Source organism: Watersipora subatra, chromosome 2, assembly GCF_963576615.1.
Source record: "Watersipora subatra chromosome 2, tzWatSuba1.1, whole genome shotgun sequence".
Taxonomy (NCBI): Eukaryota; Metazoa; Bryozoa; class Gymnolaemata; order Cheilostomatida; family Watersiporidae; genus Watersipora; species Watersipora subatra.
Genome location: NC_088709.1, coordinates 34,461,623 through 34,489,541, shown reverse-complemented (window position 1 = coordinate 34,489,541; position 27,919 = coordinate 34,461,623). Strand labels below are relative to the sequence as shown.

General features: G+C 35.6%; 1 protein-coding gene and 1 long non-coding RNA gene across 5 annotated transcripts in view; one reads left to right on the top strand and one right to left on the bottom strand.

The window, feature by feature from the left end:
- The window catches only part of LOC137386911 (uncharacterized), a 203,466-nt gene that overhangs the window by 152,095 nt on the left and 23,452 nt on the right, over positions 1-27,919 (bottom strand). The window lies entirely within an intron of this gene.
- Positions 36-27,462, top strand: LOC137386981 (fatty acyl-CoA hydrolase precursor, medium chain-like). 3 transcript variants are annotated; one of them, XM_068073237.1, is made up of 11 exons: positions 36-421; positions 4,587-4,742; positions 6,583-6,739; positions 11,611-11,796; positions 12,019-12,227; positions 16,086-16,266; positions 20,865-21,049; positions 22,884-23,028; positions 23,320-23,488; positions 26,482-26,672; positions 27,146-27,462. In XM_068073237.1, exons 1-11 carry the CDS (start codon positions 92-94, stop codon positions 27,310-27,312), a joined length of 2,076 nt encoding a protein of 691 aa, XP_067929338.1. In that variant the 5' UTR covers positions 36-91; the 3' UTR covers positions 27,313-27,462. The 3 variants fall into 3 exon arrangements, with proteins under 3 accessions (XP_067929338.1, XP_067929337.1, XP_067929339.1); XM_068073236.1 differs by having other exon boundaries at positions 26,940-27,289; XM_068073238.1 differs by lacking the exon at positions 27,146-27,462 and adding an exon at positions 26,821-26,963.

The following is a 27,919-nucleotide window of genomic DNA, read 5'->3' as shown; positions in this document are numbered from 1 at the left end:
CATCTCTAGAAATTCGTAGTCAGCTGTTACGCTATTTCAAAATGGCGGACTAGCAGGTTACATTGGTAATGGTTACGCGTATACACGCACAATGAATCTATACGCCATCATATTGGTTATCTGTCTCAATATATTAGGTTTATATGCTTATTGGGATAAAGATCGAGAACTGGTCGAAAACCCACAGCATGACAATGCAAACTGTGACAGTTACTGCAAAAAGGGAATTCCCAGTTACATTAACTGGAGAGAAGGTATGGATTATAGAGAACGTCAAGGAATTGATAGAATTATGGGATCAACAAAGAATGGCCCAGTGGAAGGGTTTGTTGTTCCTGGCGTACATGACACTAGTAGTTTTGTCAACGTATATTTAGGAATTCCATATGCTGAACCACCAGTCGGACAAGATATGTTCAAGGTAGGTCAACCAATTCTGTTACGCTTTCTAGTTCTCATGTTCCGTTTTACTTTACTAACTACATTATATTTGTACCACTAGAGTAATATATATTATTTCATCTGTAGCTTTTAAATGAGTAACTGTAGAAGTCGATTTTACAATTTCAATGCGGTAGCGTGAAAGTTGAAAATAGTTGCTACATGGCACATTGGTACACAATATTCTATTGATGATTGTGATTGATACTCACATTTTACATGCATGTACGTACTACTGTTTGCTAGGTATGTATTAGGGTTGTAAAACATGACTCGGTTCAATTCTGATCAAAAAAACTTCTCAGCTCTGTTACATGATAGATCGTGGAAGAATTGTTCAATTCGGTATTCAAAGAAAACGAAACCGCAATTATCATTTTTTAGCTATCCCAACTTGAACGAGTTGAGTCAATTCAATTTAGCCGATTAAACAAAATTAATTTTCTCAATGTAACACATCCACTAGTTAGCCTCGATGTTGTTGTTTTGATCTATATACAGTCAAACATGGATAACTCGAACTTCAAGGGACCGAGCAAAAGTGTTCGAATTATCAGAGCGTTCAAGTTATCAGAGCACTGTCACAAGTCCATATATTTACTTATTTATTAGTAGATACATGTACATATACAAACTATAATATAAATCAAAAGCACAAATGGCTTGTTTCAAATTAAATGCTTCTAATGTAAAGTTTAAAACGTTTTCATGAAAAAGTATAGAGATTTTTCTATCACTTGAGATTGGTTTGTTGTTTGAGGTGATGTTATTGCCAGGACGTTTTTCAGATTGACATTGGCAATACTTGATCGTTGTTGAAATGCTCAAAAGAAAAGACATTTTTTTCTTTTGGGGTTTTACCCATGATCAATTTTGCCGTTTTTTTTTAAGTTTATGCAGATTACCTTACTTTACCTGGGATTCGTTAAGAGCAACACTCCGAGGCAGTTCAATTAGAAGTTTTACGAGGTTTTACGGTACATTCTATATCACTCACGCTTTTTTAATAGATACTTATTGAATGTACACACGTATTCTGTGTTTAGGTCAAACGATGAATAGTTTTTTGTAGCTCAGACAACGTATACGTTTAATTACAACAATTTTTAAGACGTTTTAAACATTCAACATTCCGACGTTGATTCAACACGGAATCAACGTCGGAAAACTATTCATCACGGGCTAGCTGGGTTACGCCACGCACTCAAGGATTTTCGCCACGCACATACAAAACAAAAACAACGTGCGATTTTTGTTTTGTATGTGCGTGGCGAAAATCCTTGCGCGCGTGACCCGGCTAGCCCGTGCTATTCATCGTATCGCAGTATAAATCAAATTTCACCAAACTTTTAGAAAAGTCGTTGACAAAAATATTTTGCCGATGGTGGTAATAACGACGCTTATGAATTACGAAAAGATGAAGTTTACCTCTATGGCTTTGAATAAAGTGATTTTCTAAAGCGATAACAACCGTTTCGGTAGCCGTTGGGCAAAAAACAGTTCGAATTAACAGTGTTGAGTTCGAGTTATCTATAGCAATTTATCATTACGTGGGAACGGACCAAAGGAAATGTTCGAATTAACCATGTGTTCGAGCTATCCGTGGACGAGTTATCCATGTTTGACTGTATATATATATGTATATATATATATATATACATATCGAAGTTGGCGTGTGTTCGTCGGTTTGTTTAGCTATAGCTATTAAAATATTGGAATGAAGAATCCGTATTGCAAAAGATTTGATCTCGGAATATCCCATTTGCCAGACGACATGCTCAACCAATAAGCTACGCGGATTCTATGGGCCATGAGAGTGAATATCTGTATAAAAATACTGCTGTGCGATACGCAAGTGACTAAAGCTTACTCTCACGTCTCTTATTCATAAGTTACTAGCCTACTCAAATTAGCCATTGGCAAGTGGCAGGCAAATACATCATCTGCCACCGTTTTATGATCTGTTTTCAATACCTGTGCAACACCAGGCATTTCGCTAGTCTATATGTAGTATATAGATCTCAGTGTTTGTTATTCTGTAATGCTGTAAATCGGTGTGTCCAGCTATAGCTATTAAAATCTTGAACTGAAAAGCTCACATTGTGCTGGATTTGAACTCGCGAAGATTGCAACCACAAGTTTGTAAACCAATCATCTAACCACAATTCTACAAAGGCTTTTACGATTCCACATCTCTTACTATATATAGTAAGAGGGTATACAGTATATATACTGTATACCCTCTTACTATATATAATAGTAAGAGGGTATACAGTATATATACTGTATACCCTCTTTCCAATTTCACATGCTAAATGACGTATTAATAGATACACTGCGCTTACAGGTTACGATGCCCTTGTTACTAAATATTTTTTGCTTAACTATAAAACTCGACGCTTTTTCGTCCTCGCCATATAATATCAACAGAAATTTCTCTCAAAATAAAAATTTGGTGATTATTGTACTGATTACGACAAAGTAATGATTTTTATTTGATTTTCTCAGTTTGTATTAATTGTATCATTACCAAATCTTTTGTATTGTAGTTTACATACTTGCTATTTATTTCACATCACCATTTATTTGCTCTCTTAATTTATTTCATTTGCTCAGAAGACTTTTTCTAGCTACACTATGTTTTCTTTGATTCTGATTATAGCATATTAATTTATTGAGATTTCTTGGCACATACTTTGTGTTCCACAATCATTAAATACGAACAAAATCTGCTTCTTTTCTTTAAATAGATTACCTTTTGCATTTGTTTTTCTTTTAAAAGTTATTTTCAAGTTATAATCATTACCTTTTTTAATTCGTAGTTTGCAAATGTCCTGTTTCAATTTCAAATGTGTAACTATAACGGCACAATTTCAAACTTCAATTTCCAGTTTTTCCAAAGGGAGTTCGCTAAAAATTGCAAAACTAAAAACTGTTCACATGGAAACTTTCGAGTAGGATTTGCTTCTGCATTCTCTCCATTCAGTCAAACAAAGTCCCTTCGTGAGCTTCACTGATATGTTTAATTTTGATATCTTATTTTTACATTTGTACCTGTATCAAGAAGAAACAGTATCGCCGTATTCAAAGTTTTGATGGATAACTTTTGCTGCAACAGTAACCTTTTTTCTACATACACTTCTATGTAATAATACTAACCGTTATTATTAATTCAACATATTCATGATTTTTATCTTGTTTTCTTAGTTCGTATTAATTGCATCAGTATCAAATCATTTTTCGTTGTAATCTTTGTAGCAAAACAGATTATTTAGCCATTCCTAATTATTTCACCTTTACGGTTGTTTTATTATTTTTTAATTTATGTTCTCTTTTAGTTTATTTTAACTGAACGAAACACTTTAGGCTACACATGATATGAAGTTTAAAAGTTAGAATGGTAAATTTTGTACATGTCAAATAAAAAATGAATTTTTGGGCAAAGACTTTTTTAATACCCGAGCAACGTAGGGCATTCATGAAGGAAATAAACAAATACTGAATAAATTAATCAAGTCACCAAATTACTTGTCAAGCCATGAAAAAATCTTGCCAGCAAACCACCAAACAGAACAACTAGATTAGTGAACTAACCATCAACTACTGACTGATAAACTGGCACAGCTGCATAGGATGATGTTACATAGATCTGTTTCTGGGACAATCAAAACAGCATGGCTAAGGTTCTTGCAACTGCGCAAGCTAACCATAGAACTATTGTTACATACTAGGCCCTACATGTTATCGACCAATAAAATATATTTACAGCGATATCAAGGTCTGGTGGTAACGTATGCAGTCTGGTACCTTCGCATGAAAGCTTGTTGCATGGAGTAGGTTTAATAATGATGGCTATTTTGTGAGTTTTTCATTATTCATAATAGCACTCTTGTACTCCTACAAGTTACTGGTAAGGGTTGATCTGCATCAGTTTTTTGTCTGGCGATTAAGGGTATCTGGCAGTATTAAGATGAGATGGTATGACGGGTCCGTTTATAGGACCTATTTGGCTACTCCAAGCAGAGTGCATTAGATCGCTTCGGTTATTTATACTATGATTCACTATCATATCTGCCTTATTCATTCACTAAATATGTGTAAGACCTCACTTAGTTCTATTATAACTGAAAATTCTCTCATTTTAGCCTGCGAGACAGTATCAGAATCCATGGATTGGCGGATGGGATGCAAGCTTTTACCGCCCTGCCTGTCCACAAGTAGAAGATCTCATACAACAGGATATCCCTGACTTCACTTACACCAATGAAGACTGTTTGCACATAAATATATTTCAACCAAATGTAAGCAAGGAATAGTAGTTGTAGAGTTGTCCGATCTATCATAATAGTAGGCGCTACATGAATTAAAATACCGTGAAATCTCTAACTAAATGCCATGGCGCTCTATTTTTCAACCCTTCTTTTTTAGTGGCGGTTAATTGGAGGTGGCATTCAAATAGAGGCTGGTGTTGTATTTTTCAAATGGTTCGTCTGAACTCTGGCGAAGCGAATGTTGCCTATACTTTGCCCTCTTGTTACAGTGGAGTGATATTAATCCTTTTCGATGCAATAAATCTGCTAACTTGCCTCCAACTTGTCAAAGATCTCTAAATAAAATATGCATTGAGAAGCCGAAAAATATCTCTACCAGTTGTTATGTATTGCTTGAAAATAATCTGCGATAATATGATAGCCTATGCCTTGCTTTGCAATTTGTTAAAGCATTCAATTTTTTTTTCAATCTAAATTTGAAGGCATCTTTTTATTTCATATCGATATTTAACAATTTTGAATAAAAGCTCGTTGCACTCATTGATATGTTTGCGAATTTGCAGTCAATTTATGTGCAATAGAAGAGGAGTTATGAGCGTCAATCTATTGTAAGATTAGATTACCGCAATGATACAATCACATAAATGCTATAAATCTGCAAGTTTATTAGTTATATAATGATAATCTATCAAATGCTACAAATATATATTCATGAACAAGTGACATAAACGAACCACCCTTATAGTTATAATTAGAAACAAAAATGAATGTTTTTAAAATAGAAATATTTGCATCGTTTGCTCGGCCAGTTGCATTCTGATTGTTGCTTTCAATGGAACAAACATCTTTAGGTTGTCCAATATTTTCCACAATGTCTTCTTATCTCAAATCTTCTGCACTGCTGAACTAGTCGATATTGGCGTCCAAACATTTTTTGGCTGAACAAAACTTTTACTCGTTGGATTTAGCGCAAATGCAATACATACAAGTTTTGCTCGCTAAACGTAACCTTTGGTCCAAAACCAGTCGTTCATGTAACCTTTGGTCCAAAACCAGTCGTTCATCTACCACCCCACCCTAAATGTAAACCGTTTTTTATATACAGGTACTTCGAAGTATCAAGACAGAGTTAAACAAAAAACTACTATTAGTTTGAGGCAATTATTATTTATTTCTATGGTGTTGCTTTCAAAGTTTTAATAGAAAAAAACGAAAAGCTTTGGAATTGGACAACGAGAGCATTGTTATTGATATAAACAATTAATTATCAATACGATTTTGTGGACACTTTTCTATTGATCTATTGATATGGGCTTTTTAAAGATCAAATCAAGGTGGCAATCAAAGTGAGGGGCATTCAATTAGAGGTGATGTTCAATTAGAGGTTTTACGGTATTTGACCTGTTTAGTGTTGTTACTTCCCCTTCTCATATGGATATGAAGTAAGGGATATAGTGAAACAGCTATATTCTATGAATTTGAAGTTATACCATCTGGTAGTGCTATTTCACATAATATTTAATACTACTAATACTACTATTATATATATTATATTATATATATTATTACTACTAACATTACTATATATCACTAATGTCACTACATCACCTTTAGTTATGTAAAAAGTTAATTCTTTTCAAACTCACAAAAGTGTACTGCAGGGATACACCAAGCTGACAGTGATAGTATATGCAAGTCCAATAATGCTTTGTTTTGAGACTATTCCAGAAAACCTGTTTATATGTATGATAAGATGTGTTTCTAGGTGTGCTTCACTATAACATGCGTAACCATGCCTTACAAGCTTATCCATGAACAGTTCATTACAGTGTTGATGAATGATGATAACTTGTGCTTTCATTCATTGCAGGTGACCAATGACAGAAACTCGCTGGACACGTACCCAGTCCTTGTGTTCATACACGGTGGAGGCTTCACCAAAGGTTCAGCCATACAATACCCTGGCATTGTACTCGCCCAGAGAGACATGGTTGTTGTTACCTTTAACTATCGGCTTGGACCGTACGGTGAGTCATAAAATTATACTACATTTATAGCTCCTGTTTCACACTCCGCTACTCACTAGATGTCTATGTCTGGTGTTACTATATGTTTAATATGGTGACTAGATGTCTATGTTGTATCTGGTGTTACTATATGGTTAACATGGTAACTAGATGTCAGTGTTGTCTCTGATATTACTATATGTTTAACATGGTGACTAGATGTCTATGTTGTATCTGGTGTTACTATATGTTTAACATGGTGACTAGATGTCTATGTTGTTTCTGGTATTACTATATGTTTAATATGGGGACTAGATGTCTATGTTGTTTCTGGTGTTACTATATATTTAATATGGTGACTAGATGTCTATGGTGTCTCTAGTGTTACTATATATTTAGCATGGTGACTGGTTGTCTATGGTGTCTCTAGTGTTACTATATGTTTAATATGGTGACTAGATGTCTATGATGTCTTTAGTGTTACTATATATTTAATATGGGGATGAGAGGAATATGAGCAGAATATGAGTTAAGTGTTGTCTGTGATACTGTCAGACTCTCGCGTTCACTGGTTGACATGTCGTGTGTTAGCACAATGAATATTAAATCTTGTTTGACATTTACATCACACCAACATCACATCCTACCAACATCACATCATACCAACATCATATCATACCAACATCACATCATACCAACATCACATCATACCAACATCATACCAACATCATACCAACATCACATCATACCAACATCATACCAACATCACATCATACCAACATCATACCAACATCACATCATACCAACATCACATCATACCAACATCACAGCTTCATAAGTGTAAAAGCTGAAGGTGAAGCTGTAAAAGAAATGTAAAAAATATGTAAGTTAAGTTAGTTTAAACTTGAGCTAGTCCAAGTTATAGTAAGCTATAGTAAGTTATAGTAAGTTATAGTAAGCTATAGTAAGCTATAGTAAGCTATAGTAAGCTATAGTAAGTTATAGTAAGCTATAGTGTGTTTGTCTATCACCAAACTTGCTGAGCCTACGCTTCTGTTCAGTTGTCTTCAACCTGAAGTAACAATAATAATTTATTGATAATTTATAATTTAACTTTTACTTTTTGGTTTTTGTTCGTTTCTTGTACATAATGCGTTTGTTTTATTACTATATGTAACTATCTGCTGTATTAATTAGATAATGATCATGGTTTTGGTGCTCTGGAGCGAATTAACTTAATTACAGTGTGATATTACTGGAATATTTGATTCAACTTACAATGTCTTAAGCATAAGATACATTTCAAGGATTTTATGAAATTTGTAAACTTGTACAGATTTGTACATTTATATCACCTGTTGGTCAGCTACATAAGTTCACTTTTATACAAGCATACGTAATGTGTACAATATTTCCATCTCAAATAGACTGGCATCTCTACTCAACCGGTTAACATGGTACGTTATCTAGATAATACTCATCTTTTTGCCAGGATTTCTAAAGCGTCACTGCATGATTGTTGTAACCACTGTTCAAGCTTTGATTACCGTAGATAAATACTAAACTGGAATTGTCAGCTCCCGCTTGCATGCTTGTAGATCCTAGTTAGTTTGGTGCATTGTGAGAGGCTATAAAAATGTCTTCAGCTCGACTGCTTGATCAGTTCAATGTTTTTATGTCACTATCTGTGGATCCAGGTGGCCATTCTTTGTATGTTTACCTGCTACCTATAATTGGTTTATAAGGTTTATCTGCTATCAAAAGGTTTACCTGCTACCTATAATTGTGGTTCAATTTTTTATTGGCATCTAGTGGCTGAATCGATGCCATATAATTCTTATATTTTGTCCACCACTTTCAGAAGGAAGTAAGTTTGTCAAAATAATGTCCTAAAAGGAACCAAACAGGTTGAGCATGTGCGCAACATATTGTGCACTAAACAGATGCTAAATAAGCTTTGCATGGAGCACGTGCTAACTTTGTTTTTGTGTATAAACCATAAAACCTTTAATTGAACGCCACCTCTATTTGAGCGCCACTTCGACATTCTTTGAAATTTACAAACCTATATCAACGAGTGATCAGTAGAAACGGGTCCACAACATCGTATTAATAATGAATCGTTCACATCAACAACAATTAATTCTCTCGTTGTCAAACTCCAAATTTGTTCGTTTTTTTGGTTAAAACTTGGAAAGCAACACCATAGAAATAATTAATAACTGTATCAGGATAATAGTAGATCCTTGTTTAACGCGATTTGGCTACTTCGGAGTATATGAAAAATAGTTTGCATTTATGGTGGTATATGAATGACTAGTTTTAGGCTAAAAGTTGTGCTTAATGTGCATGCAGCTAAAAGTTTATCATTATTTGGGCTAAATGCAACGCGTCAAAGTTTTGCTCTGCTACAAAACTGTTTCAATGCTGATATCGACTAGTTCAGCAGTGCAGAAGAAGGGTTGAGGTCAGAAGACATTGTGGAAGGTATTGAACAACCAGAATATATTCGTTCTACTGAAAGCAACAATCAGAATGCAACTGGCCGAGCAAACGATGCAAATATTTCTATTTCAAAAACATTCATTTTTGTTTCTGCATGTATTATAAGTGTGGTTCGTTTATGTCACTTGTTCATGAATATATATTTGTCGTTTTTTATAGATTATCATTATATAACTAATAAACTTGCAGATTTATAGCATTTATGTGATTGTATCATTGCGGTAATCTGATCTTACAATAGATCGACGCTCATAACTCCTCTTCTATTGCACATAAAAAGCTAGTTTTGTCTGCAAACTGTAGCAAACATATCAGTGTGTGCAATGAGCTTTTATGTGACATTGTTAAATATAGATATAAAATAAACGCATGTGTTCAAATTTAGAAAGAAATGAAAATTAAAAACTCAAAATAATTGCAAAGCAGGACACAGGCTATAATATCATCACAGGTCAATTGCAAGCAATAGATATCACCTAGTAGAGATATCTCACGGCTTCTCGATGCATGTTCATTAAAAGTTGACTTGCAACAAAATTCACATTACAGTTATTTGTTATCAAAAGATTCACTATGTCTTACTCTGCTGAGTTGTAGGTGCCAAATGTGTGGAAATGTGATTTCAAGCTCTTTAAAGCTCAAAAACGAACAGTTAATCGCCACCATCACGAGACCGCCATAGATTAGAATCTCTTTCCAAAACGGCTCATATGGGACGTAGTTGTACAAGATGGCTTCTGTTTACACTTTCACGCAAGCTCATTCGTCAAAATATTTTCACAAATACACTTCACGCATTCAATAAAACCGTGTCTATTGTTCTTACGCTTCTGTTCTTGTTCTTAATGTCTATTTCATCATCATTGTAATGCTGTCACTTTTTAGTGCTAATATCTTAAAACCTACTGTGAAAATTCGTTTAATTTTTTAACCTTAGCTCGAAGGAGTGCATATCCTCTGATAAACATGACAGGCCTGTTGGTCACCTGTGATAGTCGAAAAATGCTACAGAAATTATTCGCGCTGTTTGGCAGGAAGTATGGGTCACATGATCAGATTACGGCTACACAATTAGACCAAGCCGAAGCAAAACAGTAAAGTAGCGAGCATCTTTATTTGATACGGGCTCATCGGTAAAACCCTAAGTGTTGGTCATAAACTAGTGCTACGAGAAGTTTTATATTGAGCCTTTTATTAGCCTTTTATTAGCCGCAATTTTGTTGCGAGTCAACCTTTAAAGGTTGACTTGCAACAAAATTCACATTACAGTTATTTGGTATCAAAAGATTTACCATGTCTTACTCTGTTGCGTTGTAAGTGCCAAATATGTGGAAATGTGATTACAAGCTCTTAAAAGCTCAAAAACGAAAAGCCGCCGTAGATTGGAATCTCTTTATTTTGATGACACAGCCACGAAATTTGGTTATCGTCTTGTCAAGTATGTTCTCACGTGAATTGAAAGGCCAATTCAAAGCTCAATATAAAACTTATCATAGTACTAGTTTATAACAAACACTTCGGGTTTTACCAAAGACCCCGTATCAAATATAGGTGCTCGCTACTTTACAGTTTTGTTTCGGCATTATTCAATTGTCAAGTCGTATTCTGATCATGTGACCCAATACTTCGCAAATAATTTTTGCAGCACTTTTCGATTATCACAGGTGACCAACAGGCTCGTCATGATTATCAGACAATGATATGTACTCCTTCAAGCTAAGGCTAAAAAATTAAACAAATTTTTATGGTAAGTTATAAGATATCACTGCTAAAAGTAACAGCATTACGATGACGATAAAACAGACGCGTAAGAACAATAGACATAGTTTTATTGAATGCGTGAAGTATATTTGTGAAAATATTTCGACGAATAAGGTTGCAAGAAAGTGTAAACAGAAACCATCTCTCACAACTACATCTCATTTGAGCCGTTTTGGAAAGGGAATCTAAACTACGGCGGTCTCGTGTGGCTGCGATTTCTGTCCGTTTTTGAGCTTTTAAGAGCTTGTAATCACCTTTCCACATATTTTTCACCTACAACACAACAGAGTAAGACATGGTGAATCTTTTCATATCAAATAACGGTAATGTGAATTTTGTTGCAAGTGAACCTTTAAGAGATCTTTGACAAGTTGGAGATTAGTTAGCGAATTTATTGCATCCAAAAGGATTAATGTCGCTCCATCAGAAAGAGAGTGCAAAATATGGGTGACAGTCACTTCGTCCGTAAAAGGGCTAAATTTATTTTCTGAAAATTCTGAAAAGGTTGAAAAATAAAGCGTTGGCGTTCAATTAGAGGTTTTACGGTATGCCAAATATTCTTACTTTAGAATGCTGGATAATTGAGGATGTTGGCATACACTGTAACTACTGGTCACTTTTTGTAGGCTTCCTTTCAACGGAAGATAGCACCGTCGTTTCTGGTAACATGGGTCTCTCTGACCAGGTGATGGCACTGCATTGGGTTCAAGATAACATAGACCGCTTTCGAGGTCGTCCTCATGAAGTTACACTGGTTGGACATGAGGCCGGTGCCGCATGCGTTGGCATTCTTATGCTTTCTCCTATAGCCGGTAAGTTATCTTGTTTCTAAATTCTGCTTCATTCTGCCAGTGAAAGGGAATGCAACTCTCAGTTTCTCCAAGTTGCTTACTGTATGTTGCAATTGACTTGCAATGGAGCTAAGTAGGCTGAACATGGAACGGGTCCTCTTGATTTCTTTTAGAAGCTTTGGTAGTTTGTAGAGCTTGAATCATTCCCTGCTAGATGTCAATAGAGAGCTTTTATCATTTTAGAGAACCTGTTCCATAGAGCCATCCTAATGTCAGGCTCGGATATGAACTCCTGGGCAGTGATGAACAAGACGCAGGCACCCAAGGAGTACGCTAGGCAGCTCGCTGAGATTGTTGGATGCGAAGAACTCGAAGGGGAGGGCATGATAAAATGTCTTCGTAGCCGAAGTCCTCCAGACATCGTTAATGCTGCTGAGAAGGTGTCTCTTAGAGTGAGTTTTTTATTACAAAGTTTTTGTTGGTCGGTTCCTTGTTTCACTCCATAGACTGCACTCCACCCACCCTGATCGGATACCTGATAAGGTCTCAGTCTATCGCTTCATGTTTAATCATAAGTGGTGCGAAAAACTCATTGTGAAGAATAAGATAAATTTAATTAATAATGCTTGTATAATATAATGCTTGTAATAATAGTACTGATACTCGTGATGATATTAACTTGTTTGTATATATAGTATACTAGCTGCATTACCCGCCTACAGTAACAGATTCACGGGCAGCATAAGGTTTATTGAGAGTTGGCTTTCATACTGTAAAACAACTCCAAATATGCAGTTACATCTCCCTCTCTCCATCTCTCCTTCTCTCCCTCTTTCCCCTCTCTCCGTCTCTCACCTCTCTCTCTCTCCCCTCTCCCTCTCTCCCCTCTCTCTCTCCCCCTCCCTCTTCCCCCTCTCTCTCTCCCCCTCTCTCTCTCCCTCTTTCTCTCCCTCTTTCTCTCCCTCTCTCTTTCCCCCCCCTCTCCTCCGCGCTCTCCCTCTCTCTCCCCTTCTCTCCCTCCCACTCTCTCTCTCCCTCTCCCCCCTCTCTCTCTCCCTCTCTCCCCCCCCTCTCCCTCCCTCTCTCTCTCTTCCCCCCTCTCCTCCTCGCTCTCTCCCTCTCTCTCCCCTTCTCTCCCTCCCTCTCCCCCCTCTCTCTCCCTTTCTCCCCCCTCTCTCCCTTTCTCCCCCCCTCTCTCTCCCTTTCTCTCCCTCTCTCTCCCTCTCTCTCTCCCTTAGTTCAACGCAACACTTGCGGATAGACAACATTTTTGGTTTTTCTGTCGGGCGTATGAAGAAACAGTTTTCGGCGTGTGCCTACTCAAAAGGCGACGTATAGCTGGTCATGGCTGATGCAGGGTGACAGTAAGTCGATAGCAGCTGCTCTCTTTCTTTTCACAATAGCGTATCGCAACCCTCGGAGTACTCGTGAAAGTTCTGTAATAGTAAGTTACAGTAGGCCTACTCGTAGCTGGAAAAAAATTAGTAACTCGGCTGCTGAAGGAAATGAACATGACCCACTATCACGAACAGCAGCAAATCCAACGTTATTAAGTAGTGGAGATGTGGCATTTCATATACAATACAACATCGTATAAGAAACACTTACCTTTTTGATGTGGAAATTTAGTAGGTGAGAAATGCGTTTTTCCAGTGGCTCCAAGAAACAAACGTTTACGTGACCTTCTCGGTATACGTTGGCAGTAAATATTAATTGCATGTAAATAACTACTCGTTAATTTATTTTATTTAATAAATAGTACATTTGTATAGCTGTATAGACACCTTTGTATAGGCCGCAGAACTCAGGAAGGCGCTTTTTAACACGGCAGAAAACTTGCTGTTTAAAAAGCGTGCTAACCGGGGATTTCGGTTAATGCGCCCGAGCGGTGAAAGAAAAACACAACAGAATCGCCACACCTTTATATAAGCCGCTTGGCTCAAATCGTCAGAGAAAAGTAGCGGCTAATAGTCCATATTACGAAATTACGATATTTAGTATTCATATTAGTTCGGTTGGCTTCGTTCGACCGAATGGAAAAAGAAAGACCGCTCTATAATTTATTTACTGTTACTACACATATTAATTCAGTTCGCTTCGTACGACGGAAATTCGTACGACGATAAAAGGAAAGACCGCTCTATAAGACGGACACTCAATCAAACAGACAACGATTGCCGTTTATATAGTAGATAGAGAACAGCGTGTTTCTAGTGGTTGCAAGAAACAAATGTTCACATGACCTTCCCGGTACAGTTGGCAGTAAATATTAATTAGATGTAATTTACTACTCATTAATTTATTTAAAGAGTAGTTAATTTTATTTAATTCACTATTAATATTTACTACTAATTTAATTTTACTACTTACTCATATTAATTAAGTTTGCTTCGTACGATCGAATCGGGGAAAAAAAAGACCGCCATATAATTTATTTATACTGCTCATATTTGGGAGTTATCGGTGACTCAATATATCGAGAAGACAACTCATACTATTAGCATATCAGTATTTATCGTCCATCCCTACGATGAATAGCGGGTTACGTATTATAATAGAGGCGTGTACTAACCGGAGATTCTCGTTAATGCGCCCTAGCGGTGAAAAAAACCACAGAATAGACACGCCCTTATATAAAAGTAGCGGCTAATAGTCCGAAAAGTACGGTACTCTATAAAGCGGACAGACAGATACACAGATAGACAACGATTGCCGTTTATATAGTAGATAATTGTATATATAGTATATAATTGTATATATAGTATATAATTGTTTGTATATATAGTATATAATTGTTTGTATATATAGTATATAATTGTTTGTATATATAGTATATAATTGTTTGTATATATAGTATATAATTGTTTGTATATATAGTATATAATTGTTTGTATATATAGTATATAATTGTTCGTATATATAGTATATAATTGTTCGTATATATAGTATATAATTGTTCGTATATATAGTATATAATTGTTCGTATATATAGTATATAATTGTTCGTATATATAGTATATAATTGTTCGTATATATAGTATATAATTGTTCGTATATATAGTATATAATTGTTCGTATATATAGTATATAATTGTTCGTATATATAGTATATAATTGTTCGTATATATAGTATATAATTGTTCGTATATATAGTATATAATTGTTCGTATATATAGTATATAATTGTTCGTATATATAGTATATAATTGTTCGTATATATAGTATATAATTGTTTGTATATATAGTATATAATTGTTTGTATATATAGTATATAATTGTTTGTATATATAGTATATAATTGTTTGTATATATAGTATATAATTGTTTATATATATAGTATATAATTGTTTGTATATATAGTATATAATTGTTTGTATATATAGTATATAATTGTTTGTATATATAGTATATAATTGTTTGTATATATAGTATATAATTGTTTGTATATATAGTATATAATTGTTTGTATATATAGTATATAATTGTTTGTATATATAGTATATAATTGTTTGTATATATAGTATATAATTGTTTGTATATATAGTATATAATTGTTTGTATATATAGTATATAATTGCTTGCGTGTATCTAAAATCTTTAATCAGCTTTCAAGTGGAAAAACAGGCGAAACGTCATCTTTTCAGAAATTTCTTTTAGTGACTCTGCAGTACATTATATAAGATGAATTACGGGAACCCGTATTCCTTTGTTAATGAAACCCTCACAATCCTTTTAAGGCTGCAAGTCAAATGAACAAGCTTAGAAAGTGTAGTAACAGCATAACCTGTAGTATTTATACCTTTGTGTGCCAAATTTTACATCTAAACTCGCTTCGTAGTTCAGATATTCATTGAATGGCGAAAGAAATTCCTATTTACCACTATTGTCAGAGGAATTGTTGGAAAAGCAAGAAGATATTATTTATTGACACGGCTTCAGACTTTGTTACATAATTTTCAAATGGAGTAAATGGACCACACGGTATTTAAAAACTAACATAATATATAGAAACTGTAGACTTTAATATATGATTAGGTTAGACACATAAATACCAACTAATAGCCACTGTTATCCCTTGGTGATGATGAAACGATGGAAAGTTGTTGGATAAGTGTTTGATCTAAAATGTTGCTAGGCTTTTTCTGTATCTAGTATAAAACATCAGATCCGACTCAGACAGCTAAACAAACTTGATGTAAACAATTGATAAACCCGCTTGTTATCCCTCTATAATCATATAAGGCATGGATCATATGTATACCATGAAATCGTTCATTAGAGATACTCGTGATGCCATGATGTACCTTTAGAATGGCCACTACAAGGAGACAGCTGGACCATTTGCCCCGACAGTAGACTCGTATGACGGCACTATAAACTGGCTGAGAGCAATGCCTGTGGATCTCAGAGAGAATCCTAACAACGTCATGAAGATAGACGTGATGGGTGGCTTTGCCAAGGACGAAGGGGCCTGGATTCTCAATAAGAACTGTGAGCGTAGCTATCTCTTACATGACTTGACTATCTCTTACATGACTTCACTATCTCTTACATGACTTGACTATCTCTTACATGACTTGACTATCTCTTACATGACTTGATTATCTCTTACATGACTTGACTATCTCTTACATGATTTGACTATCTCTTACTTGACTATCTCTTGCATGAATTGACTATTTCTTACATGACTTGACTATCGCTTGCATGAATTGACTATCTCTTACATGACTTGACTATCACTTGCATGACTTGACTATCTCTTACATGACTTGACTATCTCTTACATGACTTGACTATCTCTTACATGACTTGATTATCTCTTACATGACTTGACTATCTCTTACATGACTTGACTATCTCTTACATGACTTGACTATTTCTTGCATGAATTGACTATCTCTTACATGACTTGACTATCTCTCGCATGACTTGACTATCTCTCGCATGACTTGACTATCTCTTGCATGACTTGACTGCTTTTGCAAGCACCAATAATATCCACTCGCTAATCATGCAAGTCTCATGTTTCTCACCTTTCTTCTAAACCCATAGCTTATATTTTTAACATCACCCATTACATAATACATACTGTCAAATCTTGTAGAATGGGAAATTTATCACCTTTAGCGCTGGCTACGAAAAATTCTACGGTTTTAATTTTGCTTGTTTAAGACAAGTTTTGTTTCACCTCACATCACATTCTTTAGCAGGAAGTCGGCGCTTTCACTTTCAAACGATTAGATTATCGCTCTTGCTGCCATATAGTAGGTCACACCTTAGATTATCCCTCTTGCTGCCAGATAGTAGGTCACACCTTAGATTAACCCTTTTGCTGCCAGATAGTAAGTCACAAATTAGATTAACCCTCATGCTGCCAGATAGTAGGCCACACCTTAGATTATCCCTTTTGCTGTCAGATAGTAGGTCACACCTTAGATTATCCCTTTTGCTGCCAGATAGTAGGTCACACCTTGGATTAACCTTCTTGCTGCCAGATAGTAGGTCACACCTAAGATTATCCCTCTTGCTGCCAGATAGTAAGTCACACCTTAGATTATCTCTCTTGCTGCCAGATAGTAGGCCACACCTTAGATTATCCCTCTTGCTGCCAGATAGTAGGTCACACCTTAGATTAACCCTTTTGCTGCCAGATAGTAGGACACACCTTAGATTATCCCTCTTGCTGCCAGATAGTAGGACACACCTTAGATTATCCCTCTTGCTGCCAGATAGTAGGACACACCTTAGATCAGCCCTCTTGCTGCTTAATAAACCATTTTTTCTTTTTTTCTTTGTTCAATAATAAGCTAATCGCCGCATTGAAATAATTAAAATTTGTGTTCTAATTTCCTAAAATATTTCTAAACCTTAGAAAGTACCAATTACTATAATGCATATCAAAAACTCACCAAGGACCTTTTTAAAAACATTTCTCTTTCGCGAGTAACATATGAAAATAGCTTCTGCGCAAAAGAAACTATCTTACCATCAATAACTGCCTAAAATAAAATGAAGGTTTGTTATAAATTGTATATCAACTGTTGAAGCACAACTCCATTGTTATTGCAGCCGTAAAGACAAATTTTGACCTTCAAAACAAAAAGTTGTAACAATGTTTGAATGACTTTCGGTATTTGGTAAATTTTGATCGTCTTAATAGTTGACAAAATTGTGATTCAAAAAATCTACAGTGTTTCACTCGATATTTATTTATAACATTCCAACTGCTTTTTGACATGGGCATAGTTTTAGCGAACGCAAAATCAACAACATTAGAATTGAAGCTTCATTTATTCCAGTTGTTGAACATCAAAAGTTGTAAAATTCTTAGTGTGAGACATCGTTAGCTAGTGGGAATGACGCAACCAGTTTTGAGTCAAGAACCCTGTAAGCGCGAATGCTTCAGCCTTAGGGGAATCTACTATAGGAAGATTAGTAATGAGATTATTAATGGCTACTTCAAAACATCAAATCATGTATTTGTAACAATATTCAAGTTGCGTCTCTTTGAGATGTTCACTGATGGTAAATAAAAGGGATGTTTGAACTGCACATTCTTACCTATAGTAATAAACACTTACATTCTTACCTATAGTAATAAACACTTACATTCTTACCTATAGTAATAAACACTTACATTCTTACCTATAGTAATAAACACGTACATTCTTACCTATAGTAATAAACACTTACATTCTTACCTATAGTAATAAACACTTACATTCTTACCTATAGTAATATACACTCACATTCTTACCTATAGTAATATACACTTACATTCTTACCTATAGTAATGTACACTTACATTCTTACCTATAGTAATAAACACTTACATTCTTACCTATAGTAATATACACTTACATTCTTACCTATAGTAATAAACACTTACATTCTTACCTATAGTAATATACATTTACATTCTTAGTTATAGTAATAAACACTTACATTCTTACCTATAGTAATAAACACTTACATTCTTACCTATAGTAATATACACTTACATTCTTACCTATAGTAATATACACTTACATTCTTACCTATAGTAATATGCACTTACATTCTTACCTATAGTAATATACACTTACATTCTTACCTATAGTAATATACACTTACATTCTTACCTATAGTAATAAACACTTACATTCTTACCTATAGTAATATACACTTACATTTTTACCTATAGTAATAAACACTTACAATAAAGGTTTCATCTCATAGGTTCCTCACAATTGTTTTAAAAAGGGTAAGCTGTGCTTATACAACTAGTTTTAGATGCTTCTGTTGTAAGATGAATTGAAGGGAAGTTATTTACTAGACCCATTTGTGAACACATTCATTATTATGGCAGAGTCGTGTGCCTTTTCTTATTTCTTAGGAGTCATTTTTTGTGTTTGCACAAAAACATTGCACGGGTAATAAAAATGTTTTTGCACAGAAAATTTATTTTTAATCAACATATACAGCGATTAACATTGTAACTTTTAATTGATTGTGTTTTGTTTGTTTCCTTGTACTGTATTTATGTGTGACGTGTTTATTTTTGTGTAATTCATACTGGACTGGAGGCAGCGTATACTACAGATCTATACTGATTGCAATAGTCTTGTTGGCTAAGTGAGTTTGAGCACTTTTGTTGACATACGAACATGGGCCATGTATGGGCATGCATTATTTTGTATGGCTTCACGTATAAGGCTAGCTGTAGTGTTGAGTGTGAAGCCATGAAAGATTGGCATGTGTATTAAGTATGCGCCCAATTTATTCCATAGTAGAGTCAGTCACTTGAACGGTGTAGTGTATTGGATAAATGCCTGTCTGCAGAACTGAAGGTTTCGATTTCAATTTTTCATTCCTAAAACTGCTGTATAACTGGACACGCGAACAGGCAAACAGACAGACAAACATTAAGATTTATAGAAGTACTAGGTGAATGCTCTGTATTTCCCGGGTAATAAAAGATCTTTGCAGAGGAAGTTTATCCTAAAACTTTATCTGTATAACTGGACGCACGGATAGGCAAACAGATAGACAAAATTTGAGATTGATATATATATAGAAGTACTACTAAATGTCTGGGTAATAAAAAAATATTTGCACAGAAAGTTTGTTTTTGTGTAATGTATAGCAACAGTTACCATTCTAACTTGCATACTTCACATCATGAGAAAAGTGTTTTGGCAATTCAAATAACTTGAGAAAAAATAAAACGACTGTGGAGGTTTTCAAACTTTTCAAACAGCTGTAACTTTTAAATGTCATATCGTGAAGGAAGTGTTTTGTTGAAATACATTAAAGGTTGACTTGCAATAAAATTCACATTACAGTTATTTGGTATCAAAAGATTCACCATGTCTTACTCTGTTGTGTTAAAGGTGCTAAATATGTGGAAATGTGATTAAAAGCTCTTAAAAGCTCAAAAACCTTTGGCTAACTTTAGTAACTATAGTTACCTGCAATAACCATAGTGTATTTTGTGGTTATGATCTGCAAGAAAATGTAACATTACAATGTACTATTGTGGGAAGTTCTTACCTACGAGACGCACGTATAACATGAACGTTGAATTTAACTTAAATGACTTTAGCTTACTAAACGCATACTTGAAGCTAAGTTTTACTAGCTATTTCTAATTAATCTACTGAACTTGATATTTTTCATCGGCTAACGTTTTATCCCCTATCTGTTTTCGTTTTAACCATAACTAATAACAAGTAATGATAAACTGAGAGATATCGAGCATCGCATCTCTTTCATCCGTTGTGGGGTTTGGTGAATGGCATCTTCGTTATTCCGGTGTATTCAGTTCGTACACCAACTGCCAAATTTGAATTTCGAGAGAACTTTTTGTTGATAAATATTTTGTATGGAGAGGGCGAAAAAACATCGTGTTCTACATTATAGGGCAAAAAAATTGTATAACATGGTGATCATAACCTGAGGGGACATTGTACTGTCTGCTGATGTCTTATCCTGGATTATTAACAATCTCCTTTTTGGAGAATTTACTGCTGATAGCTTAAACAAGCTCCACACATCTAATTATACCTAATAAGAAAATTGACCATAAGTTGAACATTGCATTGTAGTCTCACATCTGTTCGCCGACATCGAGACTGGAGTGACTAAAGAAGAGTTCAAACAAGTTATACGCAACGTAACAGTGCGTAGGCGTGCTAGGGATGAAAAGCAGGTACAGGATGCTATAGAGTTTCTCTACACATGGTGGGTCAACCCTGACAACAGCACTGCTCGTCGCAAGATGCTGATTGATGTGAGTTCTCTATTTGATTCCTTGGCTTTGTCTCATTTCTGTTCCAGCTTGATTTAAGGTCTCGGGGTTGTCTGTCCACAGTTTGTTGGAACTAAAAGGACTTTCAATTCTCAAGAACTGTTAAGCATAAAACTTACAGCTCATATACAGACTGACCAACTGTGACTTGTCTACAATGGCAGCTAGTTCCCGTACAGTCAAACCTTGTCATGCGAAATTAATCATTTCCTATATTTGCTTTGTCTGTCGAAACGGGTTTTATTGGAGGCAATATTCTTACAGGAACACGTAGTACTTTGGTTGATTTGTTCTGGAGCCCAAAACAACAAATACCTCCATTAATTACATTAAAGAAAATCATTGCAAATAAAAAACTAACTAAAGCAACAGCAATTAGCCTAATAAAGTGAAAATCCATTGAATCAGGTGCTTGCTTCTGTATTGCTTTTATGTCGAAGACGAGCAGATGGTGCGTAGCCTTGGTGAGACTGATGGTGTGTACGTGGTGATAGCGATGGAGAGCTAGCTAGTTTAGCTACATCTTTCAGTACTCTATTTGAAATTTTTGTTTTATATTAGTGCATCCAGCCTCTCCACTTGTCTCATTCTTTTTCTTCTTCGCGTCATTTTCATTTTTTCCTAGTGGTAACTGCTAATTGGCTTCATAAGTCGAAGGAAAGCATTGCCTTGTTTCTCTATCATTAATGTCATTCACACTAGTTTGTTGGATTCCATGATTAACTGTAATATGAACTCATAAAGTCCTATTTAATACTGGAACTCCTTAGAACCAAACTATGTTAATTGGAACTACAGTGGCACCTCGGTTCTCGACCACAATTCGTTCCAGAAGGTTGGTCGAAAACCGAGTTGCTCGAGATCCGAAACAGTTTTCCCATTAGAGTTAATATGTGTAAGTTTAAATCCGTCCCAAGTCGATTTAATAACTTTATTAAAGTTTTTTCTAACATTTCACACCATAAACTGTATTGTATTTTGCATACTATAAATAAAAATAGGTAGATATAGATCGCATTTAGCTTTAATAAAATATTTTCTATGATGATGGAAAAGAAAGCAAAAAGTAAACATTTTGTATGCTTTGCTCCTAAAACATCGAAAACATTAAATGTTAAGATACAATGCCAAAAATCGCAGAAATTGATAAGGAAACATCAAAAAAATGCAACAAATCAATTACATCAAAAATCGTGTGAAAAAGAAAATAGAAACAGCAATGGCACGTTTACTTTACATCTTTTAAGAAGAATCCTCCTCCAAAACAATTTAGGGTAACTCGACTGGAGGAGTTGTGTCCCTGAAAAATATCTTTGGTAGAGGCGACGTCCTCCCAGATGACTCCTTTTTTGTAAGGAATTAATGACGCAAAACTTCTTCCTTTTTTGAGAACCTTCTGCAAGTGGCTCATAACAACGTCGTTAAACGTATAAACATGCTATTTCCGGAGCTGTTCTGAACGTTTAATTCAAATGCGCATGTTCCGGTTTGGTCGAGAACCAAATTTATGGTCAAGATCCGAGACGAACAAATCTCAAATATTTTGGTCGAAAACCGAGTTGGTTGAGAACCGAAGCTTTCGAGAACCCAGATTCCGCTGTACATACATATATACTGATTTACAAAACTGCATTGTTCTGAGAAACATTGTACATCGTGTATTGAAATTACTTTTGGTGTTAGGTCAAATGTTTGCTCACATTTCAGTCAACTGTCGAAAAAGTTTGCATGTGAAGGAGATTGTAAGTCAAGGTTTGAATGTAATTATATTTGTGACAGTTGATTGCGCATATATGTAGATTGTTATACAACTCAGGTATTTACGGATGAGCTATACGCATCAGGAGTGGATATTACCATGAAGTCAACGGTGAAGGCTCTTCAGAACACCGGGAAGAATGCATACATGTATAAGTTTGACTACCGCTCCGAGACAGAGAATGCAAGCACCTACTGGATGGGTAAACCCTGTTGTTTAGTCTTTTTATCGTCAATCAGTGAGGCTAAATTTCGTTTGATTCTCATATTTGATAGATAATCTGCTAAAGACCTAATGTTCGTATAAGTGGTGTGCATTGACAGCAGGGTGTGTGACTCTGTTCTAAGTGAAAGTGAACCATGTCAGGTTCTTTTAATAGTACATGTAGTTAATAAGCAATAAGTTGCTTGATTGTGCAAGTTGCAATAAGAGAGGTCAAACTCTTTTATCAGCCAAAGGGCATTACTGAAATTGTCTTATAACATTGTTACAGGAGCATATCACAACTACGATGTGCAGTATTTATTTGGTTGGCCGTATCTGGCGGCAAACACCACTTATCAGAAGCTGACGTCGATTAAGCTCGACAGGCAGTACAGCGAACTTGACAGAAATATTAGTAATGGCACAATGCAAATGTGGAAGGATTTTGCAAAATCTGGGTTTGTAATATGTTTCTGTCTACTTTAGTTTGTAGACCAGTTCTTACAGTCCTAGACTCACTGTATTATCCAATCCAAATACTTTTGCTAAGGTGAAAACGATTTTTGAGCACCATCACTTTTCACTCTGCAGCTAGTTTGCTATATAATGAGAGTTCAATCATCTGACCTACTCTCGATTACATAGCTTCTGCTAATGATTTGAACCAACAATCAGGCTATTGAACTGACCGGTCTCAACTGATTTCATATTTTTAGGTGGCTGACAACGAATGATCATGCTAGATTATAGTGTAGAAATAAACTTCATAATTCTATGTTTGTTTCTTTTTACTCCTTACAAAATCAGAATGGCAGTCATAAGATTAGAATTGATTAGATGCTTGTTAGCGCTCCGATTCGTGGCCTCTTACATTATATAGGTCATCTATATACAGTCAAACATGGATAACTCGAACTTCAAGGGACCGAGCTAAAGTGTTCGAATTATCAGAGCGTTCAAGTTATCAGAGCACTGTCACAAGTCCATATATTTACTTATTTATTAGTAGATACATGTACATATACAAACTATAATATAAATCAAAAGCACAAATGGCTTGTTTCAAATTAAATGCTTCTAATGTAAAGTTTAAAACGTTTTCATGAAAAAGTATAGAGATTTTTCTATCACTTGAGATTGGTTTGTTGTTTGAGGTGATGTTATTGCCAGGACGTTTTTCAGATTGACATTGGCAAAACTTGATCGTTGTTGAAATGCTCAAAAGAAAAGACATTTTTTTCTTTTGGGGTTTTACCCACGATCAATTTTGCCGTTTTTTCTTTAAGTTTATGCAGATTACCTTACTTTACCTGGGATTCGTTAAGAGCAACACTCCGAGGCAGTTCAATTAGAAGTTTTACGAGGTTTTACGGTACATTCTATATCACTCACGCTTTTTTAATAGATACTTATTGAATGTACACACGTATTCTGTGTTTAGGTCAAACGATGAATAGTTTTTTTGTAGCTCAGACAACGTATACGTTTAATTACAAGAATTTTTAAGACGATTTAAACATTCAACATTCCGACGTTGATTCAACACGGAATCAACGTCGGAAAACTATTCATCACGGGCTAGCTGGGTTACGCCACGCACTCAAGGATTTTCGCCACGCACATACAAAACAAAAACAACGTGCGATTTTTGTTTTGTATGTGCGTAGCGAAAATCCTTGCGCGCGTGACCCGGCTAGCCCGTGCTATTCATCGTATCGCAGTATAAATCAAATTTCACCAAACTTTTAGAAAAGTCGTTGACAAAAATATTTTGCCGATGGTGGTAATAACGACGCTTATGAATTACGAAAAGATGAAGTTTACCTCTATGGCTTTGAAGAAAGTGATTTTCTAAAGCGATAACAACCGTTTCGGTAGCCGTTGGGCAAAAAACAGTTCGAATTAACAGTGTTGAGTTCGAGTTATCTATAGCAATTTATCATTACGTGGGAACGGACCAAATGAAATGTTCGAATTAACCATGTGTTCGAGCTATCCGTGGACGAGTTATCCATGTTTGACTGTATATATATATATATATATATATATATTAAAGTCTGTAGTTCAGTTTGTCCAGCTATAGCTAATAAAATATGGGAATTAAGAATCCGTATTGCAAAAGATTTAATCTCGAAACCTCCCGTTCGCCAGGCTAGATATCATATTAGAATAAGTTTAAACAACTCTCTGTATAATTTGGTAGTATCTGGCAGACACTGTGTCATAGATTGACCATAATCGAAATCTTGCTAGATATTGTAGTTGAAGATGTTACACAGCAAAAAAACTCATAATAAAATCCAGCTAGTTATAATATTAATATAATTAGTTTCATCATACTCTTGACTGTATGAGGAATTAGAAAAATTATAGTTTTAGTCATCTAGCTGCTCAACAGCCAGGTAATTTATATATGAACATGAATTTCTAGTTATTTCAATAGGCGTTGCAATTATTTTGCCCATCACTGTATGTCGCTGTGTGGGTAAAAATACTGTTACGGCGCAACATCCTTGTTAATGCGAAAACCTCTAACATGATTGAAGCAGGTAATGAGCCTGTTCAGTCCGAGAGAAGGGTAACAGTTGAAGATGTTTTAAAAAAATATCTGGTTAGTTGGTACAGCCCAAAAATTATTCATGAGGACATGGCTTACCCTTAAGTCAGCTGTTGCTGGCTTCCCAAACAGCTGATCTAGGGGCGCAGACCAGGAAAGGTTGAGTGAAGGTGAGGGTGCGCTCCTTAGAAAGATAGTTACTTGTAATGAGACCTGTATTTTGCACTGTAAACAGGAATCCATGCGTCGGTCAGGTCAAAGGAAACATATATCCGTGACAAGAAAAGTTCAGGTCACATCGGTGTACCCATAAAGTTATTTGAACTTGCTAGGGCGTATCACTATCTCTTATTAAAAGGTGATACTGTCAACAGTACCACCTGCTGTGAACTTTTAAAGCGGGTTAAGAAGTTTGTAAAGAATAAGCATCAAGGTTTACAGTCAGTTAGGGTCATCATCTTTCACCAAGACGATGCTAGGCACCATACAACAGCCAAAACAATCAACAAATTTCATTGCAATTGCAACCACATCCTTCCTACAATACCGATGTTGCACCACCTGACTTCTACCTGTTTCGGCCTGTTAAGGAGTTTCTGCGATGGGCTCACTTTGATAGTGATGACCCTGTTAAGAATGTGACAAGCAGCCTTTAAAAATACATTGTAATGATGTCAATGCTGAAAGCATTCAAAAGCTGCTACCTTGATGGCAAAAGTCTGTCAATTCATGGAAATTATGTCTAAAAATAAAAACATTGTAAGCTTCTTCTAATAGAACTCTTGTTATAAACCTATTCACCTTATTTAATTGAATGGATTTCGTACATTCGGTTGAAACTATGCATTTGGGTTACGCTGTTAGGCTTCACTCTGAAAAATATTTTATTTATAGAAATCCAACGCAGTACCCACTAAACCCGACAATGCCTTGGAATTTCCGAAACCTGACTTGGTATCCCATGAATGTAAGCAACTTGACCTACTTTGAACTAGATTATAACTCAACCAATGAAAAAGAATACCATCAATCACAACTGGCTTTTTGGCAGGACTATATCTTTGATATACTCTACCTCGAACCCTGTGAGTACAAGTCTTTATTCAACTCATTTCCATAACATCTAGATGTTTAGCTCACCAATGCGTGTTTGTATGTGCCTAAAGCATTTGTAAATCTGCAAGTTTTTGTCCTGGCAACATGGAGTTTGTCCATACAACCATTTGGATTTAGGAAGCTGTATCTGATGGCAGCTGCCTGAAAGTGACTGTTAGTACAGAAAAAAACTTGTACCTAGGGCTGACAGACAGTTGTCAAATCCATATTGTTCAAGTTGGTATCATGTTATCCAGATACAACAACTCCCATCATTATCACAACATATCCATATGAGAGATACCAGATCGCGACCTACTCTCTGGGAGCTGTGTCATTGCTCGTCATCATAGCCCTTATTCTTGTGTCAATTGCTCTTATGAGATCAAGTGATAGGCCTGCCTCACAAACAAACAAACATAGATATTACTAAAAGTAGCTTTACAATTAGTTTTTTATACAGATACGACAACACCAATAATAGTCACAGCATATGCTTATGAGAGTTACCAGATTGCTACATATGCTCTTGGAGCTCTGCTTGTACTAACCACACTTGGACTGGTTCTTGTCTCCATTATACTTATGCACGCAAGAGGAAACATGCCTAACAAACCAGTATATCTGTGACGCTTTATAAACATTTTTCACTTGATGCATGCTTATTGGCTACCTACGATATTTGGTAGATTTGGTTTTTATGTCATATTTGATTTATTGTAGTACTAAGTCTGATCATATTATACCAATTTTTGCAATAAAAGCAGTGACATAAACTTACTTATGCTGGTTGGCGAATCACAAACATCTTTACAATTATATAATTAAATTGGAAGCACTAACGAATTCTCACCACAAGGCAGTCGCCATGAAAGTTTCCCAACACGACAGATGAGCTTCCAATTAGCAACAACATCCTGATTTACCAGTGTTATGGGACACCTGGGCCATCACTTGTAACGAGACTAATGCCAAGACAGCAATCACATTAAAAATATACAAGGCATCCGGATAAAAATCAACTCCATTGCTCTACGCCAGCCTCTACTCTAGTGTCGATACTCTCACAAACGCTAGCATTCCTACGTAGATTTCATATATCACCATTAATTAATGAAACCGGCATGCGTGACACAAATCCTGGAACTGCGCTTTTTAATCACACCAAAATACGACCTTGCCATCATTAGCCTCAGATCCGCTACTGATATTTCGGTATATTCGCGACATTACATTT